We start from the raw sequence: 22971 nt of genomic DNA, 5'->3' as shown, positions 1-22971 counted from the left end.
GATATTATATTTAATGTTTGGTATGATTTTAATAAGAGTGATTAAATTTATATATTAGATTGTAATGACAAAATTAACCTTATCATAATAAATTTTATAATTTCAAAGTTGTTGCTTGAGTTCATGTTTCTTATCTGTTCATGCGCCGACATTGCTTACATGATTTATTTATTTTGCGCGCTTGCATGATTTATTTATTTTTACCTAATTTAATATATTATATAATATGATAATTGAACCATTGATTTTGTGAGTCAAGTCAAATATCAATTTTTAAAGTTAATCGAGTGATACTAATAATTTTATTGAGATTTATAAAAATCATTTATATAATTATCTCGAGTTCATTTATATAATTATCATATTATATAATATATAAAAATAAAATAAAAATATTTATTTGATGGGACGGTGAAATGAGAGAATGATATGGTTTAAGATTTTTATATATTAAGGACAATTAAGTCATTTGTGGTGTTTTTTATCATTAGATTAAAATCCATGAGATATCCTAGTCTACCAAACTATTCTTTATATAGTAAGATTTTTGTTTTTTTAGACTTAAATTACACTTTTAAACCCGATTAATTTTCTCAGCTCTCTGATCCGATCACATAATGGAAAGCATACTCAATTCCTATTCAGTTCGGCCCCGATCTCTGCACACACTCCCTCGGCACTTGGATTTGAGCGTACTAAATTTTCACGGATCTAATCATGTCCGGATCGTGCATCTGAATTAGGGTTTTTCATTTCCTGACTGCGTTCGGATCTCATTGTTTTAATCCCTGCCAGCGATTTTGCGGAGTGTGTTGTAAAATGTTGACGAAGTTTGAGACGAAGAGTAATAGAGTGAAAGGGTTGAGTTTCCACGGTAAGAGGCCATGGATCTTGGCGAGTCTTCACAGTGGCGTGATCCAACTCTGGGACTATCGCATGGGCACCCTCATTGATCGGTTTGATGAGCATGAAGGACCCGTTCGTGGTGTTCATTTTCACAAGTCACAGCCGCTTTTTGTATCCGGAGGTCTATTTCTTTACTTTTTCATTATTTTACTTTGAATTTCTGTTTACATTACTATTTATGATTGATTTCATGTGATTAATTGTTCTTTTGGAGTGGTGACGCTTTGCTAGAGGCTGGATATGATGTTTTGTGTTAGGACTGTTGGTACTAAGATTGTGATGCTGGGGGGCGGTTGGCAAGATAACTGGATTTTTCATTTTGAATTTATAGGGGTAGATCATAGATGTATGTTTTGGCATTTTTCGATGAATTTGGTGATTTCAATTAGCTTGGTTTTAATTTTAATTTCCCTCTCTTATCTGAGACATCTATCATGTTATCACTGGTGTTTGATTTATATCACCCTTTTAGTAGGAACTGCAATTTTCCTCGCATTACATTTGTGATTGAAAGTTGATCCGATAATAGACAACCGTATTGTGGAATAATAGCGATTCGTGCTTCACACTTAGTTTATGGTCTTAGCTTTTGTAATTATCGAAGCTTTTCATTTTTTGAGAACATTTGATTATCAAGGTTTTCCTTTAATGGCTAATGGCTTCATCATTCATGGGAGTGTAATTGGCAGTAAATTATTTACATGTGATCTGTAAAATGAGATCTGAATTTTGACGTCAGGTTGGTTGTTCTTTTTTCTGATTGCTGGGAAACGTTGATTGGTGGAGCTTGTTCACTCTTAGGCAAAGGATGCTGGTGCAGATGGAGCAGGGGATTCTAGATAAAATATCACCTTATTGCTGTAATCGATGCTAGGAAAAATTTCAATTACCTTGGAATAAGTGATACATTATATAAGTTGGTGGAGAGTTTGATGGTTGAAAATCCACCATCATCACTATGCTCATTCCTAGTTTTGTGTTATGATCTGCGTAAGTCGCTGTCTGATATCTTTCCTTGTAGTCAATTTTTATCACTGTTGACAATTCCAATTTCTGAGATCTGTGGTTGAACTCAGTTTCTGTTTAGATTGCAGAATGTCAATTATGGTTGACATATTGCTTTTAATAGTTTATGCTTTTATTCTTGCATTTGTATTGAGATGCATCTTTCTTGACTATGCCAAAACACTGTTTTTTACAGGTGACGATTACAAGATTAAGGTGTGGAATTACAAATTGCATAGGTGTCTATTTACTCTTCTTGGTCATCTTGATTATATCCGGACGGTTCAGTTTCATCATGAGTGTCCCTGGATCGTCAGTGCAAGTGATGATCAGACAATTAGAATATGGAATTGGCAGTCCCGAACTTGCATATCTGTGTTGACTGGGCACAATCATTATGTCATGTGTGCATCATTTCACCCGAAAGAAGACTTGATTGTTTCAGCATCATTAGACCAGACGGTTCGTGTATGGGATATTGGTGCCTTGAGGAAGAAAGCGGTATCTCCTGCCAATGACATACTGCGATTGTCACAAATGAACGCAGATTTCTTTGGTGGGGTCGATGCTGTTGTGAAGTATGTCTTGGAAGGCCATGATCGAGGGGTTAACTGGGCTTCTTTCCATCCTACTCTTCCTCTTATTGTTTCCGGAGCAGATGACCGACGAGTTAAAATATGGCGCATGAATGGTATGCCCCCCCGATCTTTGATTGCTGTATGTACCTGTTAGAGGATATTACATACCGATGTCTAAATTTAATCAAGTGCTTGACATGTTGTATATCGAACAGTTAGAGAGATTTATTTGAACTAAGCGATGTTATGTGTTTTGGTAGTGTTTCTAATCAAGGATCACTAAATTCTTTTTCCTTGCCAAAAGAACCAGGATATTGAATCTAGCTCTCACTAGAGATTTCTTGAACTGGCCTCTTGTGAATTTCCTTCTATCAGATTTTTTAACTTTTTAAACTCATTCTAATGATCATATATTACTTTTCTAGTTGCATAAACGCTTTAGTTTCAGAATTGAGTGGCTGATATGTAATTTATTTGGTCAGATACGAAGGCTTGGGAGGTGGACACATTAAGAGGCCACGTGAATAATGTATCCTGTACTTTGTTTTATGCAAGACAGGACATCATTGTTTCAAATTCTGAAGACAGGAGTATCAGAGTTTGGGATGCAACAAAAAGAACTAGCTTGCATACTTTTCGTAGGGAACTTGACCGATTCTGGATCCTATCAGTTCATCCTGAGATAAATCTCTTGGCTGCTGGTCATGATAGCGGCATGATTGTTTTTAAGTTGGAAAGAGAGCGTCCTGCCTTTTCTGTTAGTGTTGATTCAGTTTTCTTTGTCAAGAACAGATTTCTCCGTGTATTTAAGTATTCAACACAGAAAGATGCTCAACTGATAACGATTCGCCGACCTGGTTCTCATGGTTTGAATCAAGGGGCTCGAACTATTTCTTACAGCCCTACTGAAAATGCTGTTTTGATTTGCTCAGATGTGGATGGGGGATCATATGAGCTCTATGTTATTCCAAAAGACAGCTATGGTAAAAGCGACACAGTTCAGGAGGCAAAGAGAGGTGCTGGGGGGTCAGCAGTATTTGTGGCTCGAAATAGATTTGCTGTGCTTGAGAAGAGCAGCAATCAAGTATTGGTCAAGAACCTGGAAAATGAAATAGTGAAAAAGAGTGTTCTTCCAATTGCTACTGATGCTATATTCTATGCCGGAACGGGAAATCTACTCTGCAGGGCAGAGGACAGGGTTGTCATATTTGATCTCCAACAAAGGAATGTTGTCGGGGATCTTCTAACTCCTTTCGTTAGGTATGTGGTATGGTCTCTGGATATGGCTTCCGTTGCTTTATTGAGCAAGCACTCTATTGTTGTTGCTGATAAAAACCTTGTGCATTGCTGCACTCTTCATGAGACCATTCGTGTCAAGAGTGGAGCATGGGATGATAACGGAGTCTTCATCTATACAACACTGACGCATATCAAGTATTGCCTTCCAAATGGGGACAGTGGAATTATTAAGACATTAGATGTCCCAGTATATATTACGAAAATATATGATAACTCAATATTTTGCTTGGATCGAGAGGGGAAAAACCGTCCTATCATTATTGATTCAACAGAGTATATCTTCAAGCTATCCTTGCTGGGAAATAGATATGACCAAGTGATGAGCATGATAAAAAACTCAGTACTATGTGGACAGGCAATGATTGCTTATCTGCAACAAAAGGGCTTCCCACAGGTTGCTCTTTATTTTGTGAAGGATGAAAGGACTCGCTTCAACTTAGCCCTTGAATGCGGTAATATTGAAAAAGCCCTTGAATCTGCAAAAAGGATTGATGAAAAAGATCACTGGTACAGACTAGGAGTGGAGGCACTTCGTCAGGGAAATACTGGGATTGTTGAATATGCATACCAGAAGACAAAAAACTTCGAGAGACTATCTTTTCATTATCTGATAACCGGTAATCTAGAAAAATTATCCAAAATGATGAGAATTGCCGAGGTCAAGAATGATGTCATGGGCCAATTTCATGATGCACTCTATCTTGGAGGTATTAGGGAGCGTGTTAAGATTCTGGAGAATGCAGGCCATCTGCCTCTTGCATATTTTACAGCCACTGTGCATGGGCTCCATGATGTTGCAGGGCGTATAGGTGTAGAACTTGGGGATAATATTCCGCATTTGCCCAAGGTGAGTAACCCTGCTCTATTGATACCTCCGAATCCGGTGTTATGTGCAGGAGATTGGCCTTTGTTAATGGTTGGTAGAGGAATTTTTGAGGGTGGTCTTGATGATACAGCCAGAGGTGGAAATGATGATCATGAAGATGCTGCAGATGCTGATTGGGGTGAAGGTTTGGATATTGATGAGGTGGACAAGATACAGAATGGAGATGTAAGTGTGCTGTTGAAGGATGATGACGAGAATGAGAATGAAGAGAATGAAGAGGGAGGATGGGATCTCGAGGACTTGGATCTGCCTCCTGATGCTGACACACCAAAGACAACCCCAAAATCACGTTCATCTGTTTTTGTCGCCCCTGCCCGTGGAATGCCTGTGAGCCAGATTTGGGTCCAAAGATCATCACTTGCTGCTGAACATGCTGCTGCTGGGGACTTTGACACAGCAATGCGTCTATTGATCCGTCAATTAGGAATACGAAATTTCTCACCTTTGAAGTCGCTATTTATTGATCTTCACATGGGCAGCCACACGTACTTGCGTGCCTTATCATCAGCCCCAGTGGTCTCTGTTGCAGTGGAAAGGGGGTGGAGCGAGTCAGCAAGTCCAAATGTGCGGGGGACCCCTGCTCTTGTGTTTAATTTTTCTCAGTTGGATGAACAACTCAAGGCTGGTTATAAGGCTACGACTGCTGGAAAGTTTTCAGAAGCTCTTCGACATTTCCTAGCTATTCTTCACACAATTCCACTGAGTGTGGTCGAAACACGGAGAGAGGTTGATGAAGTGAAAGAGTTGATTATCATTGTAAAAGAGTATGTTTTGGGTTTGAAGATGGAGCTTAAGAGAAGGGATTTGAAGGACAATCCAATTCGTCAGCAAGAGCTTGCGGCCTATTTCACCCATTGCAACCTCCAACTTCCACACACTCGACTTGCATTATTGAACGCCATGACTGTTTGCTACAAGGCGCAAAATCTGAGCACTGCCGTTAACTTTGCTTGCCGACTTCTGGAAACCAACCCAAGCAACGAAAACCAAGCCAGAACAGCTCGACAGGTTCTACTGGCTGCCGAGAAGAATATGAAAGATTCTGCACAACTGAACTACGATTTTAGAAATCCTTTTCTAATATGTGGGGCCACTTACGTCCCGATATACAGAGGGCAGAGAGATGTAAGTTGTCCTTACTGCAGTACCCACTTTGTTCCGTCTCAGCAAGGGCAGCTTTGTATGGTTTGTGACCTTTCTGTGGTTGGATCTGATGCATCTGGCTTGCACTGTTCTCCTTCACAGACCAGATGATTCCATATTCTTTGTCTGTCTTGTTTGCATTCACCATTGGAGAGACAAAACAGATATGTCAATTTGCAGGTGCCATCAGGACACACAAAGAGGTAGTAGTTTCGGATTCCAAATTATATATCTGTTCTGTATTTGTTTAATTTGTGATCACTTTGATCAATATCCCACCCTTTCGCTCCATTTCTTGGTTACAGTTTTCATTGTAATAAAGTTATGGAAATTTTTTTATTTTGAACATTGTTGTGCTGTGTGGTGGCTATGCAAGGCGCACACCAGATGTGCGGTGGGCATTCTTTTTGCAGATATAATAGGCATTTTATCTACTCGTTATCCTTGGATATGCTTGATAGTCAAATCAAATAGATACAACAATTAATTCTCGTTTCTTCCATATATACTGCCGTTCTTGGGTATCATAGTTCATTCTGGTCAAATTCAATGCTATATTGGCTGAAACTTAATTGATGTAGTTGTAGCATTAGTTATTGGATTTCCAAAGACGCCAGTCCCATATTTAAGGTGGTGGAGTTTGTATCTATCAGTTAAGCTAATGGTTTTGTCATTCACTATACCATTTGTATGTCCAATTAATTTTGTTTGTGTTTTGGGGGTCAGATTTTCCGTAGAATGGTAATTGTTAGAAAAGGTGTATATCACACAAGTATCGTGTGTTAACATCTTTGCCAGGGCCATTGGTTCCTTTGTGTTAACAAGCAATGATTAGATTTTAATCTGAGCTTGAATTTAAGATCATATATACTACTTGATTAATGGCTTGGTAGAAGTGAATTTCCCTACCTTGACATAATTAAATATGAGCGTTTGACTCACCTAATCTGATGTGCCATTCCCCTGTGGAAGTGTGGATGTGCTGAATTTTAAGGGTCACGGAGATAACTGGTGGAAACCACTTTTCTAAACTTTTTGAGTCTGGTCTGAAGAGCACCTACGGACAAAATGTGTGTGTGTGTTTGACAGTTTATAAAGTTTCTCAAAACGTTTATGAGCTTTGAAATTTTGTTTGATAATTATTTTGAAAAAATTGCTTATAAGATGTCAAAATAAGATGTTTCACAGTTTATGAACGGTTTTAAAAAAATTGGGTACTCTCAACTTATTTTTTAAGATTTTAGTTGAATGTCTATCTTTTAAAAAAATCAAATTATTGTAACGATCATTAGGTTATTATAAAAAAATAATAATATTATTGAAATGGCCGTGTGATTTAATTATTTGAAGAGGCGCCACTTTGGAAAGGCCAAGTCTCTTGTGTTGAAATGGTGCATTCTTTCATTTAAGGCTTTTCGTTTTCTATAAATATGATCCTCTTATTTGCATTATCACACCAATTTTATCTTCTTCTCATTTTTCTTTAAGTTTTGTTCTATATGTAAATTTTTAAGCATTAGAGCTTAAAATTCAAATTTTCGAGATATAAAATCTTGAGTTTGGATTTTCTAAACTTATACATTTAAATTCGAACTTTGAAATTAAATTCGAGAGTTGTCTTATAGTTTTGAGTTTTTTAAGCATTTGCGCTTAATTTCAAGTTTTGCAAGATTTAAACTCTTGGAATTGGATTTTTTAGTTTAACGCTTAGAATTTGAAATTAAAAAGTTTGCATACCATCTTGGTACCGTTATAAACATTTCAAGTTCATGTGTCTGTAAAATTTGTAGTGCTACTATTTTGAAACCGTAGTCGTTGTATATTGGGAAACGGATTACCAATAATCGTGAGTACGGTGGTGAGGCAATATCGTTTTAAAAAAAAGAGTCAAATCCTTGCATCGACTATTTTCTCAAAACTATTTGGTTCACCTATTTCTATAACAAGATTTTCCAAGTGAAAAAAAAAAAAATACCACCCAACAAAAGTAGACCAACTTACATCCATAAAGTGGGATGGTATTTGTTTGATTTTACGTTTATCCGAACTTCATGCATGGTTTGATGTTATTAATCCATCATTCCCTCGTAGAGAAGACAATCTTTTGTATACTAAAAGCAACACCTGTTCACTAATCAATATTTGTTTTGTTCTCTTTCCTATTGCCTGCCTTGTTTTTTCTTTTTCTTTTCTAATAAATTGGTCTTTTTTATTATGCTTCCGACAAGAAGTAGATAAGGCTGAGGTGCATCAAGTCAGGGACAGTAGGCTGATTAAATCTTCTTGTATGAACGTAAATTGAAGCGATGAACTTGGTTTAGAAAAAAAAGAGTGGGTGGGGCCTTTAGTTGATCTGTGGAGCATTTTTTGGGTTGAGTGAAATCACTTTACGCGTCAAAAGTGGCCAACACAAGTGAACAATAATAATATTGCGTGCTTCAACCTGTGGTGGATGCATATATTAAAGTGGCCAAAAACGAGTCCTCTTATCATCTCTGCTTTCTTTGGAATGACGATCATTGACGATAAAAATGTGAGAAAAATGGCGTTTCAAGTTATTTTAGCGTAGAATTATCATAATTTACAGCCATCCATTATCATAAATTAGTTTGAAACTGTGACTTTTCGAGATTGTGTGTTTGGGAAACTCATGATTCAGAGAAATGATGATCGTGTCCAATAAAAGTTGTCGATGAAATCAACAATTCAATAGTGATACTGCGAGAAGTAATTTCGGATGACTTGTCCTGGCGTGAAGTTATAAAGATATATAGAAGATCGATGTGATGTTGAATCTACTTGGCAAGTGTGTGTTAGTTTGGAGGGGAACAGTAACACAAAGAACTTCAATGAAGGCAGCAACTTGTACTCGATCACTGTACAATGTGTTTGCCAAGTATGGAAGAAAACTAGGAGATATTGGACCACAATATTCATTTTTTTAATATAAAAAAGGGTCAAAATCTTGCTTGATTCTGAGCAAGAAACACTCATGATGAATATATATTTGAAAAGTGTTGAATCTCCAACAATGAAAGGGACTAGTCGAGGACACTAGTATGATGCTTGCACTTGCCTGCTTACACAGTTGAACTTGTGAATAAATATCTGTCCCCAAATTACGCAGCACCGGCTTTCATTTTTGTTTATTCTCGCACGCGACACTTAGGTTGGGAAATAGTACTGACTACTTTTTTTCGTTTAAGGTTAACTTGTAAATATAAAAAAGCAATCAATTGTGTTCCAATTGTTGCGTAATATGCGGCTCTAGAAAGTTAAATAATATTCAAATTATAATTATCAAGACCCACCCGTTGTGTACATTTTTTTTATATGAAATGAGAGTGAAATCCGCAACCGTTACCATCGATCAATAGACACTAGATAAACCTCAACCCAACAAATCACATTGAACAAGCTCGCCTAATAGATATTGATAAGAGAAGTCAAACTCCTGACAACTTGTCAGACGTTTACTTATTCTATCAACTCAGACATTCGTGACGTTTGTGTCAATTTATTAAAAGCTCTTAGGATTAATAATATGTCGTACATTAAAGAAATTATATTTTAGCATTATATTGTCCGCAGGCTTGATAATTAAATTGTACAAGTTAATGAAGTTATACGTAGTGGAGTATATTTCACTGTCTGCCACAACAACGACAAAGATAAATCATATGCTTCCATAATAATTTTTTTTTTTTAAAATAAATGTTTTAAAAATGATCATATTGTGATCAACATCGAATCTATAAGGATAATTTAGGATATAAATATTGTAACTCAAAATGACAAAAATATTTTCACTTTTAAATTTTCGATGATGTATGAGTAAATTTTTATGTTATGAATTGAATTTTTTTGGAGTAAATCGAAATGTAAAAATAAATATATATTAAAACTTAAAAGGGCTATAAATATACATATATACAGGAACCTCCAGAGTAGTTTATTAACTGTTTAAATCTCTCTTTCCAATGCCATATCCGATATATGATGTGATTTGCTGACTCGGCAATATGGAACCTCTCAACAGCTCACGTTCTGCGACGTGGTGGCAGGACTGCTTCCCAGAAAATAAACACCTGACGACTCGAGAACATGATGCGCACAACGAGAGGGACGCTCCTCTCATACATAAGAAGGTCACCTCACTACAGCCAATAACATACACAAGGTAATAATTCGACGCGGGTAAAGTATATGTTAAATTAAAGCTACTAAAATTTAATTAATTCGGGACCATATATATTTTCTCATCAATGCAAATATTAATTTCAATGCATTTTGCAATATGGGATTAATTAAAATAAAATTGACGTAGTAGCTAGCTAGGCAAAGAATCATCGAAAGAAAACAATACACAAAATAAAAGTAGAAAATGGATATTAATTCGTTTTGAATTTGACGCATGCGTTTACGAAAACATATATAGTTATAATTAAGGGACACAACCAAAACTTGAGTCACGCCTATTACTGCTTTCTTCCCATTTGAAACATCTGTCTACTTTGTGATTGCCAAGAAACTACATATCCAATCGCCAAATTTTTAACACCACGACATTTTCGAGTTAATGGTGTTAAGATTGGAACTTAGACCTAACTAAATTCTAAAAACTAACTCAAGGAGGAGGATTGTCCAAACCCATATGTGCAGCTCTCAGAGATTTTGTCTAATCGATGTGAGACAACTAGCACACCCCTCTAACACTCAGGAATGAATATCTGGAGCGTGAAGTTTACAAATGACCCAATTATGAGTAGGACGAGTGTCCCAACTATGGGCATTCCAACACATAACGGTAGAATCTGAGCCCTGATATCATGTTAAGATTGAAACTTAGACCTAACTCAACTTCAAAAGCTAACTTAAGGGAGGATGATTATCCAAGCCCACATGTGCAACTCTCAAAAATTTTATTTAACTGATGTGTGACAACTAACAAACGAGACCCAATCTTTAGGGTAATACCTCACTCGTATATCTAAATTTTCATATCTCAATATATAAGTAACATTATTATTGATAATGCTAATATTTAACTGTCAGAGTAAGCTTGAACTCGATTATATTTCCAATGATATGCATATTTAATTTCTATATTCTTGATAAAAACTATTTTTTTAGGGGGGAAAAAACTTCAATAGGTAAAAATATAAAATGGACTCACAGAGAAAAATGAACAAGTGCCAAAAGATCTTCATGGCAGACGATAATCAAAGTTTCCAACCTGTATTGGGTCAGCCTCGTACCCGACCGGTTCTTTCCGGTCGGGTCAGATCCATATAAAGTTATGGGTCCTTATTTTTGACAATGTATATCCCTTCATTCTTGTTATATATATAAATATCTATAATATTTTATTGTGTCGGTTTATGTATGTATAAAGGTACAGTAGTATTAATTCTTTAGTATATCATATGGGGCATGGGGTTGTATGTCAGAAACAGCATAAGGTTAAAGATCCATCAAACCTTACCCTTGTTTTGTAGAATGATTATGGTCTCAGTTTGAGAGGGGACAAAATAAGTAACTTACGAAATTTCAGGAGATCGATATATATGATAAAAAAAATATGAAAATAGGTCGTCAATTGAACAATATATTATATTAAAATTATTGAGAATGTTAAGATAGATCGACAAAAAAATGTTATTATTATTAAATTTTATGACAATTCGATCTGTTTGAATTGTGTATTAATATTAGAGCAACATATATAAATTTTGTATGATAATTTTGAAATGACAAACAAATATATATATATATATATATATATATATATATATGTTTCATTCAAATACTTAAATTGATGCTCAAGTGGTTCCAGTTTCAAAATATTTCTCAATCAATAGAAGAAAATTCATTTAATTTCGTCACCTCTCTATTTCCATGGTGGGCTCTGAAGTGCTAATTTTCTCTTTGGATAAAATCTATTAAAATCATGCATGGACACATTAAATTGAGGGGAGGCAAAAAAAATTAATTAATTCTCATAGAGTACTTACTTGTTGGAGTCAAAATCATGAAAATAGAGCGTTTTGGAATGGGAACAATTTCCTTAAAAAGAATACTGCTATACGTTTGTGGTGTCTTCAGATTTGGAACAATTAATAACATAATTCAAATTTCAAACTTACATTGTAATTAGTGCATAAACTATATAAAAAGGGACACTGTACTCACTTCTTTCTCACTTAAAAAAGACCAAAAATCCTTTCTTTTTTTCTGATCAAGAATCTCAAGATCATCAACTCGATATATATTGGTTGAAAGTTAATCTTGGCTTTCTTGGATCATGCAAAGCAAGGCAGTTTCCAATTCATTCCCTAGCTCGGCGTCGTGTGGTTTGGTTTGATAGAGGTATCGATGGTGGGTTGTCTAGTCAAATTAATGCATGAATGCTCGTGATGCATAAGAGAGAGTATATACGAAAAATTATCACATCAAGAGAGGTGGCTTTTGGCTTTGAACCTTCCCTAGTGGAATACAATCGGATTTACTATGCCACGAAGTGAACGTGATGTCTTGAACTTCTTGGCGGTTCATGTCATCCCAGACAACTGTACCCACATAATAACCTTTCTTCCATTTCCATTTTGTTTTATCGGTTGTGTCCGTTTTGGACATGGAACACATCTTGGCTTCATACGTGTTTCATCGAGGCGGCCCGTCCTCACACGTACATAGGTGATCTCCTTGTAAAAGGGTATCCTACTTACCCCGATTTTGCAAGCTACAGAATCATTAAAAGTACAATACTTAACCTCACTACCTTTGTAGGCAACTTCACTCATCGTCATAGGAATGAGGAGTGATTCCTCAAGTTCTCATAATTTAGTTGTTNTGCCACTGTTCACGACCGAATTTTTTTTTTTCCCTTTTTTTTTCGATTTTCGTCCCTTACTTGTTCCGACTACTCGTTTGAGTTTCTTTCAACATTTGATGAACTCGTTTCGAGTTTAATTCAGAACCACCGAACTTAATATTCGTTCATTAAGCTTCGTTTTTCTTTTCGAATTTTTCCAATCAAACACATTGATTAATTTGCTTAATTTTCATTCATTAAGCATTAAAATTTTCCAACAGAGTATTGATTAATGTGGGAGACAAAGCAAAAACATATCAAGTCCTCAATATTTGACTAGGACCCCCCGCCTTTTGTGTTTTTTAGACTGCAAATTCGTGTGCTAATGTTGAAAATTTACTCCCAAAACTCAAACCAATAATTTTATTTATTTTTTATTTTACATATGCATGCATGTATGTATGTATATGTATGCATGTCTTGCATGTATATCATCAGAGAATGATCAGTAATTTTAACTAGACATCAAAATTGGTTGCATCTTCTGACGCGCAACATTGTTTTGAGAATCCCATTTAAATTTTATTACGATTAAGTATGGATTCATTCGACCAACTACGTGATTTTTATAGCATGATCAATATATAATTAATCTTATAATAAAATATACATCAATCAACTTTTTATATATCATTGTGGAGGATGTATTAATATATATGTTGCATGTAAAGTAATTTCCCATGTGTTCGTAATTACTATAATTGTAATAAAAAACTGTAAAAAAAAATAAAATAAATAAACAAACAAGAATCTGAGCGCATATCCTCACTCCTCGACTCTATTTATACCGCCCTCAACTCCATTCTAAGGCCACCAAAGAAAGCTAAACACACTCAATCAATTCTTTCGCAAAAGACTAATTATTATTTGATTCCGTAGTCATGGCGGATTCAGGTGCCGTTGCTGGCAGATTCACGTGCTCCATTCCGGAGAAATTTCAGCTGCATTTGGCTATGTTAGCCTTGCAATTTGGATATGCAGGGTTTCATGTGGTGTCTCGAGCTGCACTTAATATGGGGATTAGCAAGATTGTGTTCCCTGTTTACAGGAACATTCTCGCCTTCTTTCTCCTATTGCCTTTTGCCTATTTTCTTGAAAAGTATGTTTTGTAACTGTAATCTTGCTCATTCATTGTTATTCCATCACTGTTATTTCTTCAACTTCGAATATCTCATATTTTTTTGTTAATTGTTTTATCAATTTATCAGGAAAGAGAGGCCACCTCTCACTCGGAGCTTCATCATCCAGTTCTTTTTACTAGCTATTGTTGGGTATGGTGTTTATCCTTATCCTGCACGAAAAAAAATAGTTTATTACAAGAATTTAAGCCATTTTCAATGAAAGAAATAAAATAAATTCATTATATCAAGACAATTATCTTAAATTTGACAGGATTACAGCGAACCAAGGGTTCTACTTATTAGGACTGGACAACACATCGCCAACGTTTGCTTCTGCAATACAAAATTCAGTGCCAGCCATTACGTTCCTCATGGCTACCATTCTCAGGCACGATATATGTACTTCCAACACAAAAATCATTACTTACAAATCCTGCATGAAAACATTTTTTGCACTTCCGAATGGTTAAGAATGTTTGAATTGTATTTTCCATATAAAACGTCCCATAATTAAAATGTAACAACATTTTCTTCCATTTCATATGTACGTTAAATTTTCAGGATAGAAAAAGTGAGACTCGGCCGTAGGGATGGGATGTCGAAGGTGGCAGGCACACTTTTCTGCGTGGCGGGTGCATCGGTTATCACACTGTACAAAGGCCCCACCATCTACAGCCCAGCTCAAACCCTGCGAACAGCCCCGGCCGCCGCACTAGCCTACCCGATGCTGGGTGACGCCAAGGGCAAAAACTGGACTCTGGGCTGCATATTCTTGATCGGCCACTGCCTCTCTTGGTCCGGCTGGCTGGTCCTGCAGGCACCGGTTCTGAAAAAGTATCCGGCTCGGCTGTCATTCACTTCTTACCAGTGCTTCTTTGGGGTTATTCAGTTTCTGTTGATTGCTGCTTTTGTGGAGAGGGATCCTAAAGCTTGGCTCGTCCACTCTGGAGCCGAGCTCTTCAGTGTTTTCTATGCGGTAAGTCAATGATTCTTCCTTTGTTTATCATTTACTTAACCTAAGCCAGAATATTAATTATTAAGTAACATATTCAAAATAGTTTTTTAAAAGAAAGACGAACTTTTGTCTCTTAAGTTGCACTCCGTATGTATTATTGATGCTAATTAGTTAACAAGTCTAATCCCAGTGGATTTATTATCTTTAATTTTTTGATCTGAAATAATCCATTTATAACTTAAGTTTTTGATCAAATCTTTATTAATTGTGTGTGTGTATATATATTTATATTTATATATAATTAAAATTTAAGTTCAAATTTGAGTGAAGTAATATTTTTTTCAAGTGAATTTCTAATACGAATAATGTATCAATAATGGTGCCAGTAAATACACGTAAAGATATGATACCTTCAGGCTTTTGACCGAATGTTTAATGGGAAAATGGTAATTGAATAGCGGTGATCAGGATCTTGGGAGTATAGTAATCTTAAATTTGATGAAAACTGCATCCATTGACGAGGAGAAAACGATGTTTTGTAATATGTGGAGATTTTCGGGCTGGGGGGGTACGAAAATGACAAGAACTGGATTAGGTGTGAAGAGTTAATAAATGGGGTTTTATTGCACTGTCCAAACAATACAAAACATTATTAATTGGAGCTAGAACATCTAAAAGAAAGTGGGGGCCATAACCATATATGATTCAGATGGTTATATTAAAAAGTATACTTTAATCAGTATATTATGATCTTAATGATACATACTGATATGGTATAGCATAGAAATTAAAATACTTCCATCGATCACTCACTCACTCACTTAATCAAAAGTCTAGAAATACTTTGTGAACATTTATATGCGTATGAAATAGAGAGTAATGCAATAGTTTAATGGGTGGAAGTGCAGGGAGTGGTGGCTTCAGGGATTGCATTTGCAGTACAGATATGGTGCATTGATAGGGGTGGCCCTGTGTTCGTAGCTGTGTATCAGCCTGTGCAGACACTTGTTGTTGCTCTTATGGCTTCACTCCTCTTAGGAGAAGAATTCTATCTTGGAGGGTACATTTTTTTCACTTCTTTGAATCTTTCTTTCAACGAAGATTTGTAAAATTCTTGAATTTCTGCTTGCCGTAAAATTGGTCTTCGAGTGTTTGTTGGGTGTCCACCGTATCCGTCATTCCCCCCCCCCCCCCCCCCCCCCCCCCCCAACTTTCAACGATTGATGCACGTCCATGCACTAGAAGACACCTAATTAATCTTCTATGTAATTTAAAGAAGTGACAATTGATTCCATATCTTTTTCTATGCAATTAAGTGGTTGCATGACCTCTTCCACATCTTTTCCTACAAGCCAACATATATGGACTTTCTTGTAATTGAATCAAATTCTCACATCACTTTCTGATCAAATTACTTTTTATTTACGAGAACCCATTTTAGTCTGTGGTTTAATTTCTCCTGAAATCAAAATAAGTCAAAAAAGATGTAAAAATTCTGCACAGGATCATTGGTGCAGCGTTGATCATCACGGGATTGTACTTTGTGCTATGGGGCAAAAGCGAGGAAAGGAAACTAAACGCAGAGGAGAAGGCAGGGAACCAGTCCTCCGCGGACCACAGTAACACCACCACCCAGCCACTACTCACCCCAAATGTTTGACCACCACTACTTTGTATAAATTAATTAAGGCTTCAAGTGTGTACTAGGTTTGGGTTTCCCTTACCTATTTGCTTAATGTAGTTTCAATATTTTCAGAATTTCTAGGAGATGTCTAATTATGTTTTTTTTTTTTTTGAAAAATATGTATCCAATTATAATTCCAAGTTTTAATTATTATCAAGTATACATTTATGCACTTATTTCGTTATAATATCAAGTTTACTAATAATTAAATGATATATAAGTTTTGAGAAATAAAGATGTGAGATTATTTAGAAATAGATTCAATTTTGTTCGTAATTAATATAAAAAATAATATTTTTACATAAATATCTCAAATAAAATATCCGTGAGTTTTCGTGTAAAAGATATAATTTTTGAACGTCGGAACGTATTAACGTGGAAACAAATCGACACCTAAGAATTAGTCAACACCTTGACCAATTTCCCCAATGGACGAAGCCCATGTTTCGTATTTTCCTTGGAGACCTCATTTTTAGGAGAATCGAAGTTTCCCCACGAGGATTCTCAGTCCAATATGAGATTGTTTTTGCCGTTAATCTATCTTCTTCTCCTGATTTTTCAGTTGCCCATATGCAAATCTTTACCAGTTCCCGATCTTTTCAGTTCCTGGTGCCAACAGTACGGAAAGAATTACACTTCGGATCAAGAAAAGCAGTACAGGCTCCAAGTGTTTGAACAAAACTACGAATATGTTACTCGTCACAATGAAATCGCTAATGCTTCCTACACACTGGCCCTCAATGCCTTTGCTGATCTGACCAAGCATGAATTTAAGGCCAAGTATTTGGGGCTTTCGCTTTCCGCGAGTGATTCGGTGATCAGATTGAACAGTAAGTCTCGAGTTGACGGGGATACTCTTTTGAAAGAATCTGATATTCCCTCTTCTTTAGATTGGAGGAGCAAAGGGGCTGTCACTGAGGTTAAAGATCAGGGCAGTTGTGGTATGTTTATTGCTTGATCTTTTGTTGCTTCGCAAATTTACCTTATTGATTCTTGGAAGCTTTGGGTCTCTGTTCAATATGCATAGAGGATGATATGGTTGAGTGGTTTGATTAGGAGATGGATTGTTCATTCTTTTTTCTGTCTGTTAAGTTATTTTTCAGCAAAATCCCAATTTGTTCCCAGATTTTGGTCTTTCGAACTCTTGGTTAGGAATTAGGATCCTAGTTTAAAGGACATATTCCATTTTTTAACTGGGAGTGCATCGTTTTAGTTGAATTTGGGTATACAGCGTCGACGGGATATTGTGATAGTATTTTGGCAGTACGGGGATTGTCAGGATTAAGCCTATTCGAGAGGGCTTTTGTCTTCTTAAGATTTACAAGAAGAGATATTTACACAGAAAGATGGGAGAATATCAGAAAAGGAAACTTATGCTTGAATAAGGGGATTCTTGCTCCCTCTATTTTACATTCATTATTTATACTCTCATGTCTAAGTTTTCTCATGTCAACCGCTCACAAGATAAGGTCGTGTTTTAGCACAAGTAAAACTTCTATACGACGCACGCTTATTTCATACAAATGATATAAAACTGTTAATCATTATGATGGAAATATTGATCTAGTCGGTAGAAAGATGTAAAGGAAATTACTTTCATTGGCTTCATTTTTTGAAGGTGCTTGCTGGTCATTCTCAGCGACTGGTGCCATTGAAGGCATTAATAAGATTGTGGCAGGATCTTTAGTCAGTCTGTCCGAACAAGAGCTTATTGATTGTGATAAATCTTATAATGCCGGCTGTGGAGGAGGACTCATGGACTATGCATATGAATTCGTCATAACAAACAAAGGGATTGATACGGAAAAGGATTACCCTTTCCAAGGTCGTGACAAAACGTGTAACAATAATAAGGTAACTCTGCTAAAAGCTGTTTTGACTCGTATTTCTGTCTTTTAGGTTCGTTTGGATTGATAGATTTGATTTAGAATCCATCACAATTACATGTGAAAATGTTGAAATTTAGTAGATTTTGTCCACCCAAATAAGTCAATGATATTGAAATTCATCGATCCAAGCACAACCTTACGGATTTTGATGACCATAAAAGCTATTAATACTTGTACTAGCCTTAGGAAAAGGTACGCAGTTCTCTTCTCGTCTCTATTCTTCTTGGAGTTGCAGGCTGCTCAAAGTGCCTTGCTATATATGTTATCCAGTTCCAACCAACCTTGTTCTGATTGCTTTCACTAATATTTCTTACCAATTTACATTGCAGCTGAAACAACTTGCTGTTACCATAGACAGTTATATTGATATACCCTCAGAAGATGAGAAGCGGCTGCTACAGGCTGTTGCCACTCAACCTGTCAGTGTTGGTATATGTGGTAGTGAGACGGGATTCCAGTTGTACTCCAAGGTTCATACAGACAGCCATTTTCGATAAATCTCGTATTTTGCTTAGTGCATCTTTGTTTGATCATTTACTATGGTACCTGCAGGGAATATTTACCGGCCCGTGCTCGATTTCGTTAGATCACGCTGTACTAATAGTGGGATATGATTCTAAAGATGGAAAAGATTATTGGATAATAAAGAATTCTTGGGGGAAATCCTGGGGAATTGATGGCTATATGCATATTCTAAGAAACGGAGGTAATTCAAAAGGTGTATGTGGAATCAACACGCTCGCGTCCTATCCTGTAAAAACGAGCCCAAATCCTCCACCTAGCCCTTCCCCAGGTCCTACCAGATGTAGTATCTTCACCTTCTGTTCGAGCGGTGAAACGTGTTGTTGTTCACAGAGGTTTCTTGGAATATGCTTGTACTGGAAATGCTGTGGAGCAGTATCTGCTGTGTGCTGCAAGGACAATCTTCACTGCTGCCCCCAAGAGTATCCCGTTTGTGACACCGAACGGAATCTTTGTCTCAAGGTCTGATTTTTATTCTACTTCATCCTGAATATTCTGATTCTTAGATTAACCCTGTGTTCTAAGTTTGAAATAGTTCAATGCTGTGACAATCGACTACTCGAAAAAAATCGAGTATCGCTATAGTTACTTGAATCAAATCATGTGGTAGTATGCATTATAACGTTCTGAAACTCGACTTGACTTGTTCGTGCCTCTAGTTTTCTTATTGATCGACATTTGGTGACCCTTGAATGCATTTCATGGTTGCAGAGGACTGCCAACTCCACATCAATCAAGCAAGTTGAAATGGCCGAAAGCTCTTCTGAAAGTTAGGCGTTTCGTTTGTGTTCTTTCTCGAGCACGGAAACATTGCAGTTATACTACTGATTATTATATTTTCTGTGTGACTATGTTGTCATTGTATAATAATAATAATAATAATAACAATTCTGATGCATTTGGATAAAATTTATTATTGTAGGTTAGTTAAAGAGTTTCAGTACTAATGAAAATTACTGGGTAGAACTAATTTTGTTTATAAAATTAATTAAATAAGCATATAACTGAAAATACAAACAAATAAGATTTACAATAACCAATCATTTTTTGCTTAATGTCGTCCTACAAAATTTTCAAAACTGTAACATATATTAATTTACAAAATTAATATTAACTTAAAGTATGAATGAAGTACAAAGACAACTAAAAAGTGAGATAAAATATATTTATATAATTAATCGATAAAAAAAATTTAATGACACTGTCTCATAGATCATTTTGCATTTTACCTATGACAAAATTAATTTTTATATAAAAAAATATTATTTTTTATTATAAATATGATTATAATTAATTCGTCTCACGAAAAAAGATACGTGAGATCGTATCATTCTAATCGATATATAGGCCTATTAATAACAAAATTGTAGGTTATATGAAATGAAGTAACTCAGATTGTAAATTTTAATCGATTTTTTTAACACAGCTAAACATTTAAAGTAAGGCAAAAACTTCTGTGAGACGGTCTCACGGGTCTTTTTTTGTGAGACGGATCTCTTATTTGGGTCATCCATGAAAAAATATTACTTTTTATGTTAAGAGTATTATTTTTTATTGTGAATATCGGTAGGGTCGACCTGTTTCATAGATAAAGATTCGTGAGACCTTCTCACAAGAGACCTACTCTTAAAGTAATGTTATTTTTGGGGTTTGGAAAAAACTTGCGTGAGACGGTCTTACGGATCTTATTTTGTGAGACAATATCTTATTTGGGTCATCAATAAAAAAATATTACTTTTTATTCGAAAAGTATTACTTTTTATCGTGAATATCGATAGGGTTGACCCGTTTTACAGATAAAGATGTGTGAAACCGAAGAGACATATTCTTTTGGTTTTGGTGAAAAACAATGTCATTTTGGTGCGGAGATAATGTTACCATAACATTCACGTTTTGGTAAATCTGAGGCACCCTTGAATTCGACTGCTTTTATCTTATTCCATGCGTCAAACAAACGCATGTTGCTAGTCATTTTCTTATAAAACAGAATTAAAAATCTTCATTTCGCAACGAGAAATCGGAGAGATGGCTGCGGAAGAGGGGCAGGTTTTTGGCTGCCACAGCGTCGAGGAGTGGAGGTCTCATTTTCAGAAGGGCGTTGAGTCCAAGAAATTGGTATTCAATTGGGAAATCTGTGGTTTTTCTTATTTATTTGAGTTTTTGTTGGGTTGGTTACGATTATATTTTGTTTATGGGTGTTGTGCTTCGAGTTAGTAACGTGCTTTTATTTTGTTTGTCTTTTTTACTTTGAGCTTCATTAGTTTGTAGATTCTAGGTTTCGAGTAAATCTATGTTTTGCGTAATTGGTGGTTGATTGTTGTGATTAATCCTTGATTGTTTCTCTCTTTCCGGGGTTCAATAATTGATGTTTCATCGGAAAAATGATATTTCTGTTTTTTAAATGATTTCTAATCCTTCATCAGCATGACCCGTTGCAGATCCAGAAATTCGGGTGAGTCATGTTGATTTAATAATTATCGGGCGCGTTAAAGTTGTATTTTTTTTAATAATTACAAATAAAAATTTCATTTTGAAGGCTAGCATACTCCTTGGCCCCGCTGAATCTCAATTGACCTTTGACTGAAAATAACCGAAGTTCTTGACTATAGGATTGTAAATCTTGGATTTGAAAATTATCCGATGAAAGTGAAGTGTCTTTATATGGGACCAAATGAAGAATTGGTAACCTGGTTGGTTTTGAGTGAATAGTCCACTGGACAGTTTTAATCGAAATGTCTAAATTGCAAAGCTTGTATTCTTGCAACTCAGGTGTACATGATAGATGGACTAAATGGAAGGACTTCAACACGAAATGAATTCTACAAAATTTGATGAAACAGAGCATATTCTTGTCGGTCTAACTTGGGGTTTCAGCAATTGCTGCCCTAGTCTGTGTCTTTGAACGACAGTCCTTGTGGTTCTCATGTAGTAGTAAATCGTTAGAATTTTCCTTCAAACTATGGTGGCAAAAATTAGACTGCATTTTTTAGTGTTGACCTGGTAATTTAAAATGCTGTGACAGGTGGTGATAGACTTCACGGCCGCTTGGTGTGGGCCGTGCCGATTCATTGCCCCTGTTTTTGCTGAGATTGCCAAGAAAACTCCCCATGTCATGTTCTTGAAGGTGGATGTCGATGAACTTGAGGTATACAAAACTTGCTTTTCTTTTTTGACATTAACCCCGTATTTCAAGTTAATCGTCCATTCAAGATTCTAGCATACTTGAAATCATGTTGACAATAATTCGCAGCCTGTTGCTAAGGAATTCAAAGTGGAGGCAATGCCGACTTTTGTGTTCCTTAAAGAAGGGCTGGAAGTGGACAGGGTTGTTGGTGCAGGGAAGGAAGATTTGGCAACGAAAATTGACCTCCATGGTACCATTACCGCTCGATGTTAAAATTATTATGGTTATATCCGTGCTTACAATAATCATGCTTTTCTGATCATCCCTTGGACTTGTACTATCGATGCATGTTTTTTTTTTTTTTGGGCTTTTCGATGTTCTTGTTATTGTGGTGATAATTTTAAGTGTTTCCGACTACCATGAAATTCGAATTTGTTGAAAATGCTTGTATGTATGTAATCTCCGACTACCGTGAAATTCGAATTTGTTGAAAATGCTTGTATGTATGTAATCTAATCATTATATGTATACCTATTCATTTCCACACCAGTATGTATTGAACATGGATAAAAAAATCAAGGGGCTAGACGAGGTCTTAAAACCCTAGAGATCTTGAATCAAATCTTATAATCTGTGTGAGATGTATGTTAGATAGATAAATCTCTCACTGAAAACATCCCGTATATCAGAAAAATATGGATGAAAATGCAATCGTTTATTCGATTATCTGAATTAAGTAAATCAGAAAAATATGGATAAAAAAAAACAATGGTCTATTCGATTATTTGAATTAAGTATATAATGATAAAATTAATACTATTATAATAAAATCTAGACACTAGTTAATAAAAAAATACACACAATCTTGTGAGATCGTTTCACGAGTTAATTTTATGATACAAAATTCCGATCCTGCTCAAAATATTTTTCTTTCTGGTAAAAGTATGAATTGAGTTATGTAATTTTTCACAAGTTAATTTTGTGA

General features: G+C 35.8%; 4 protein-coding genes across 5 annotated transcripts; all 4 read left to right on the top strand.

Moving 5' to 3' along the window:
• The first annotated feature begins 564 nt into the window (after nucleotides 1-564).
• LOC140968687 (coatomer subunit alpha-1-like) lies at nucleotides 565-6254 on the top strand. 2 transcript variants are annotated; one of them, XM_073429727.1, is made up of 4 exons: nucleotides 812-1027; nucleotides 1646-1896; nucleotides 2108-2602; nucleotides 2972-6254. In XM_073429727.1, exons 2-4 carry the CDS (start codon nucleotides 1839-1841, stop codon nucleotides 5926-5928), a joined length of 3510 nt encoding a protein of 1169 aa, XP_073285828.1. In that variant the 5' UTR covers nucleotides 812-1027; nucleotides 1646-1838; the 3' UTR covers nucleotides 5929-6254. The 2 variants fall into 2 exon arrangements, with proteins under 2 accessions (XP_073285827.1, XP_073285828.1); XM_073429726.1 differs by lacking the exon at nucleotides 1646-1896 and having other exon boundaries at nucleotides 565-1027.
• Nucleotides 6255-13495: 7241 nt separating this feature from the next.
• On the top strand, nucleotides 13496-16555 carry LOC140968768 (protein WALLS ARE THIN 1-like). Its single transcript, XM_073429867.1, has 6 exons — nucleotides 13496-13790; nucleotides 13900-13962; nucleotides 14084-14200; nucleotides 14374-14788; nucleotides 15676-15827; nucleotides 16271-16555. Exons 1-6 carry the CDS (start codon nucleotides 13573-13575, stop codon nucleotides 16425-16427), a joined length of 1122 nt encoding a protein of 373 aa, XP_073285968.1. The 5' UTR covers nucleotides 13496-13572; the 3' UTR covers nucleotides 16428-16555.
• A 269-nt stretch (nucleotides 16556-16824) lies between these two features.
• On the top strand, nucleotides 16825-19771 carry LOC140968767 (cysteine proteinase COT44). The gene is made up of 5 exons (XM_073429866.1): nucleotides 16825-17392; nucleotides 18070-18305; nucleotides 18670-18810; nucleotides 18893-19324; nucleotides 19574-19771. The coding sequence occupies exons 1-5, from the start codon at nucleotides 16966-16968 to the stop codon at nucleotides 19634-19636; spliced, it is 1299 nt and encodes a 432-aa protein (XP_073285967.1). The 5' UTR covers nucleotides 16825-16965; the 3' UTR covers nucleotides 19637-19771.
• A 949-nt stretch (nucleotides 19772-20720) lies between these two features.
• LOC140968658 (thioredoxin H-type 1-like) lies at nucleotides 20721-22514 on the top strand. The gene is made up of 3 exons (XM_073429683.1): nucleotides 20721-20977; nucleotides 21885-22007; nucleotides 22113-22514. Exons 1-3 carry the CDS (start codon nucleotides 20888-20890, stop codon nucleotides 22257-22259), a joined length of 360 nt encoding a protein of 119 aa, XP_073285784.1. The 5' UTR covers nucleotides 20721-20887; the 3' UTR covers nucleotides 22260-22514.
• Nucleotides 22515-22971: the final 457 nt, after the last annotated feature.

The sequence above is a fragment of the Primulina huaijiensis genome, unplaced genomic scaffold, assembly GCF_012295235.1.
Source record: "Primulina huaijiensis isolate GDHJ02 unplaced genomic scaffold, ASM1229523v2 scaffold37775, whole genome shotgun sequence".
In the NCBI taxonomy this organism is placed as follows: domain Eukaryota; kingdom Viridiplantae; phylum Streptophyta; class Magnoliopsida; order Lamiales; family Gesneriaceae; genus Primulina; species Primulina huaijiensis.
The sequence above is the reverse complement of the archived record's forward strand: the minus strand, read 5'-3'. Positions and strand labels throughout refer to the sequence as shown.

Excerpts from the sequence above, each read along its gene's own strand:
- LOC140968687 (XM_073429726.1), top strand. The coding sequence starts at position 820 with ATGTTGACGAAGTTTGAGACGAAGAGTAATAGAGTGAAAGGGTTGAGT. Across the intron at positions 1,028-2,107 it reads GCCGCTTTTTGTATCCGGAG|GTGACGATTACAAGATTAAG; the intron begins GTCTATTTCTTT and ends TGTTTTTTACAG. Across the intron at positions 2,603-2,971 it reads TAAAATATGGCGCATGAATG|ATACGAAGGCTTGGGAGGTG; the intron begins GTATGCCCCCCC and ends TTATTTGGTCAG.
- LOC140968768 (XM_073429867.1), top strand. The coding sequence starts at position 13,573 with ATGGCGGATTCAGGTGCCGTTGCTGGCAGATTCACGTGCTCCATTCCG. Across the intron at positions 14,201-14,373 it reads CTCATGGCTACCATTCTCAG|GATAGAAAAAGTGAGACTCG; the intron begins GCACGATATATG and ends TTAAATTTTCAG. Across the intron at positions 14,789-15,675 it reads TCTTCAGTGTTTTCTATGCG|GGAGTGGTGGCTTCAGGGAT; the intron begins GTAAGTCAATGA and ends GTGGAAGTGCAG.
- LOC140968767 (XM_073429866.1), top strand. The coding sequence starts at position 16,966 with ATGAGATTGTTTTTGCCGTTAATCTATCTTCTTCTCCTGATTTTTCAG. Across the intron at positions 17,393-18,069 it reads TAAAGATCAGGGCAGTTGTG|GTGCTTGCTGGTCATTCTCA; the intron begins GTATGTTTATTG and ends CATTTTTTGAAG. Across the intron at positions 19,325-19,573 it reads AACGGAATCTTTGTCTCAAG|AGGACTGCCAACTCCACATC; the intron begins GTCTGATTTTTA and ends TCATGGTTGCAG.
- LOC140968658 (XM_073429683.1), top strand. The coding sequence starts at position 20,888 with ATGGCTGCGGAAGAGGGGCAGGTTTTTGGCTGCCACAGCGTCGAGGAG. Across the intron at positions 20,978-21,884 it reads GCGTTGAGTCCAAGAAATTG|GTGGTGATAGACTTCACGGC; the intron begins GTATTCAATTGG and ends ATGCTGTGACAG. Across the intron at positions 22,008-22,112 it reads TGGATGTCGATGAACTTGAG|CCTGTTGCTAAGGAATTCAA; the intron begins GTATACAAAACT and ends AATAATTCGCAG.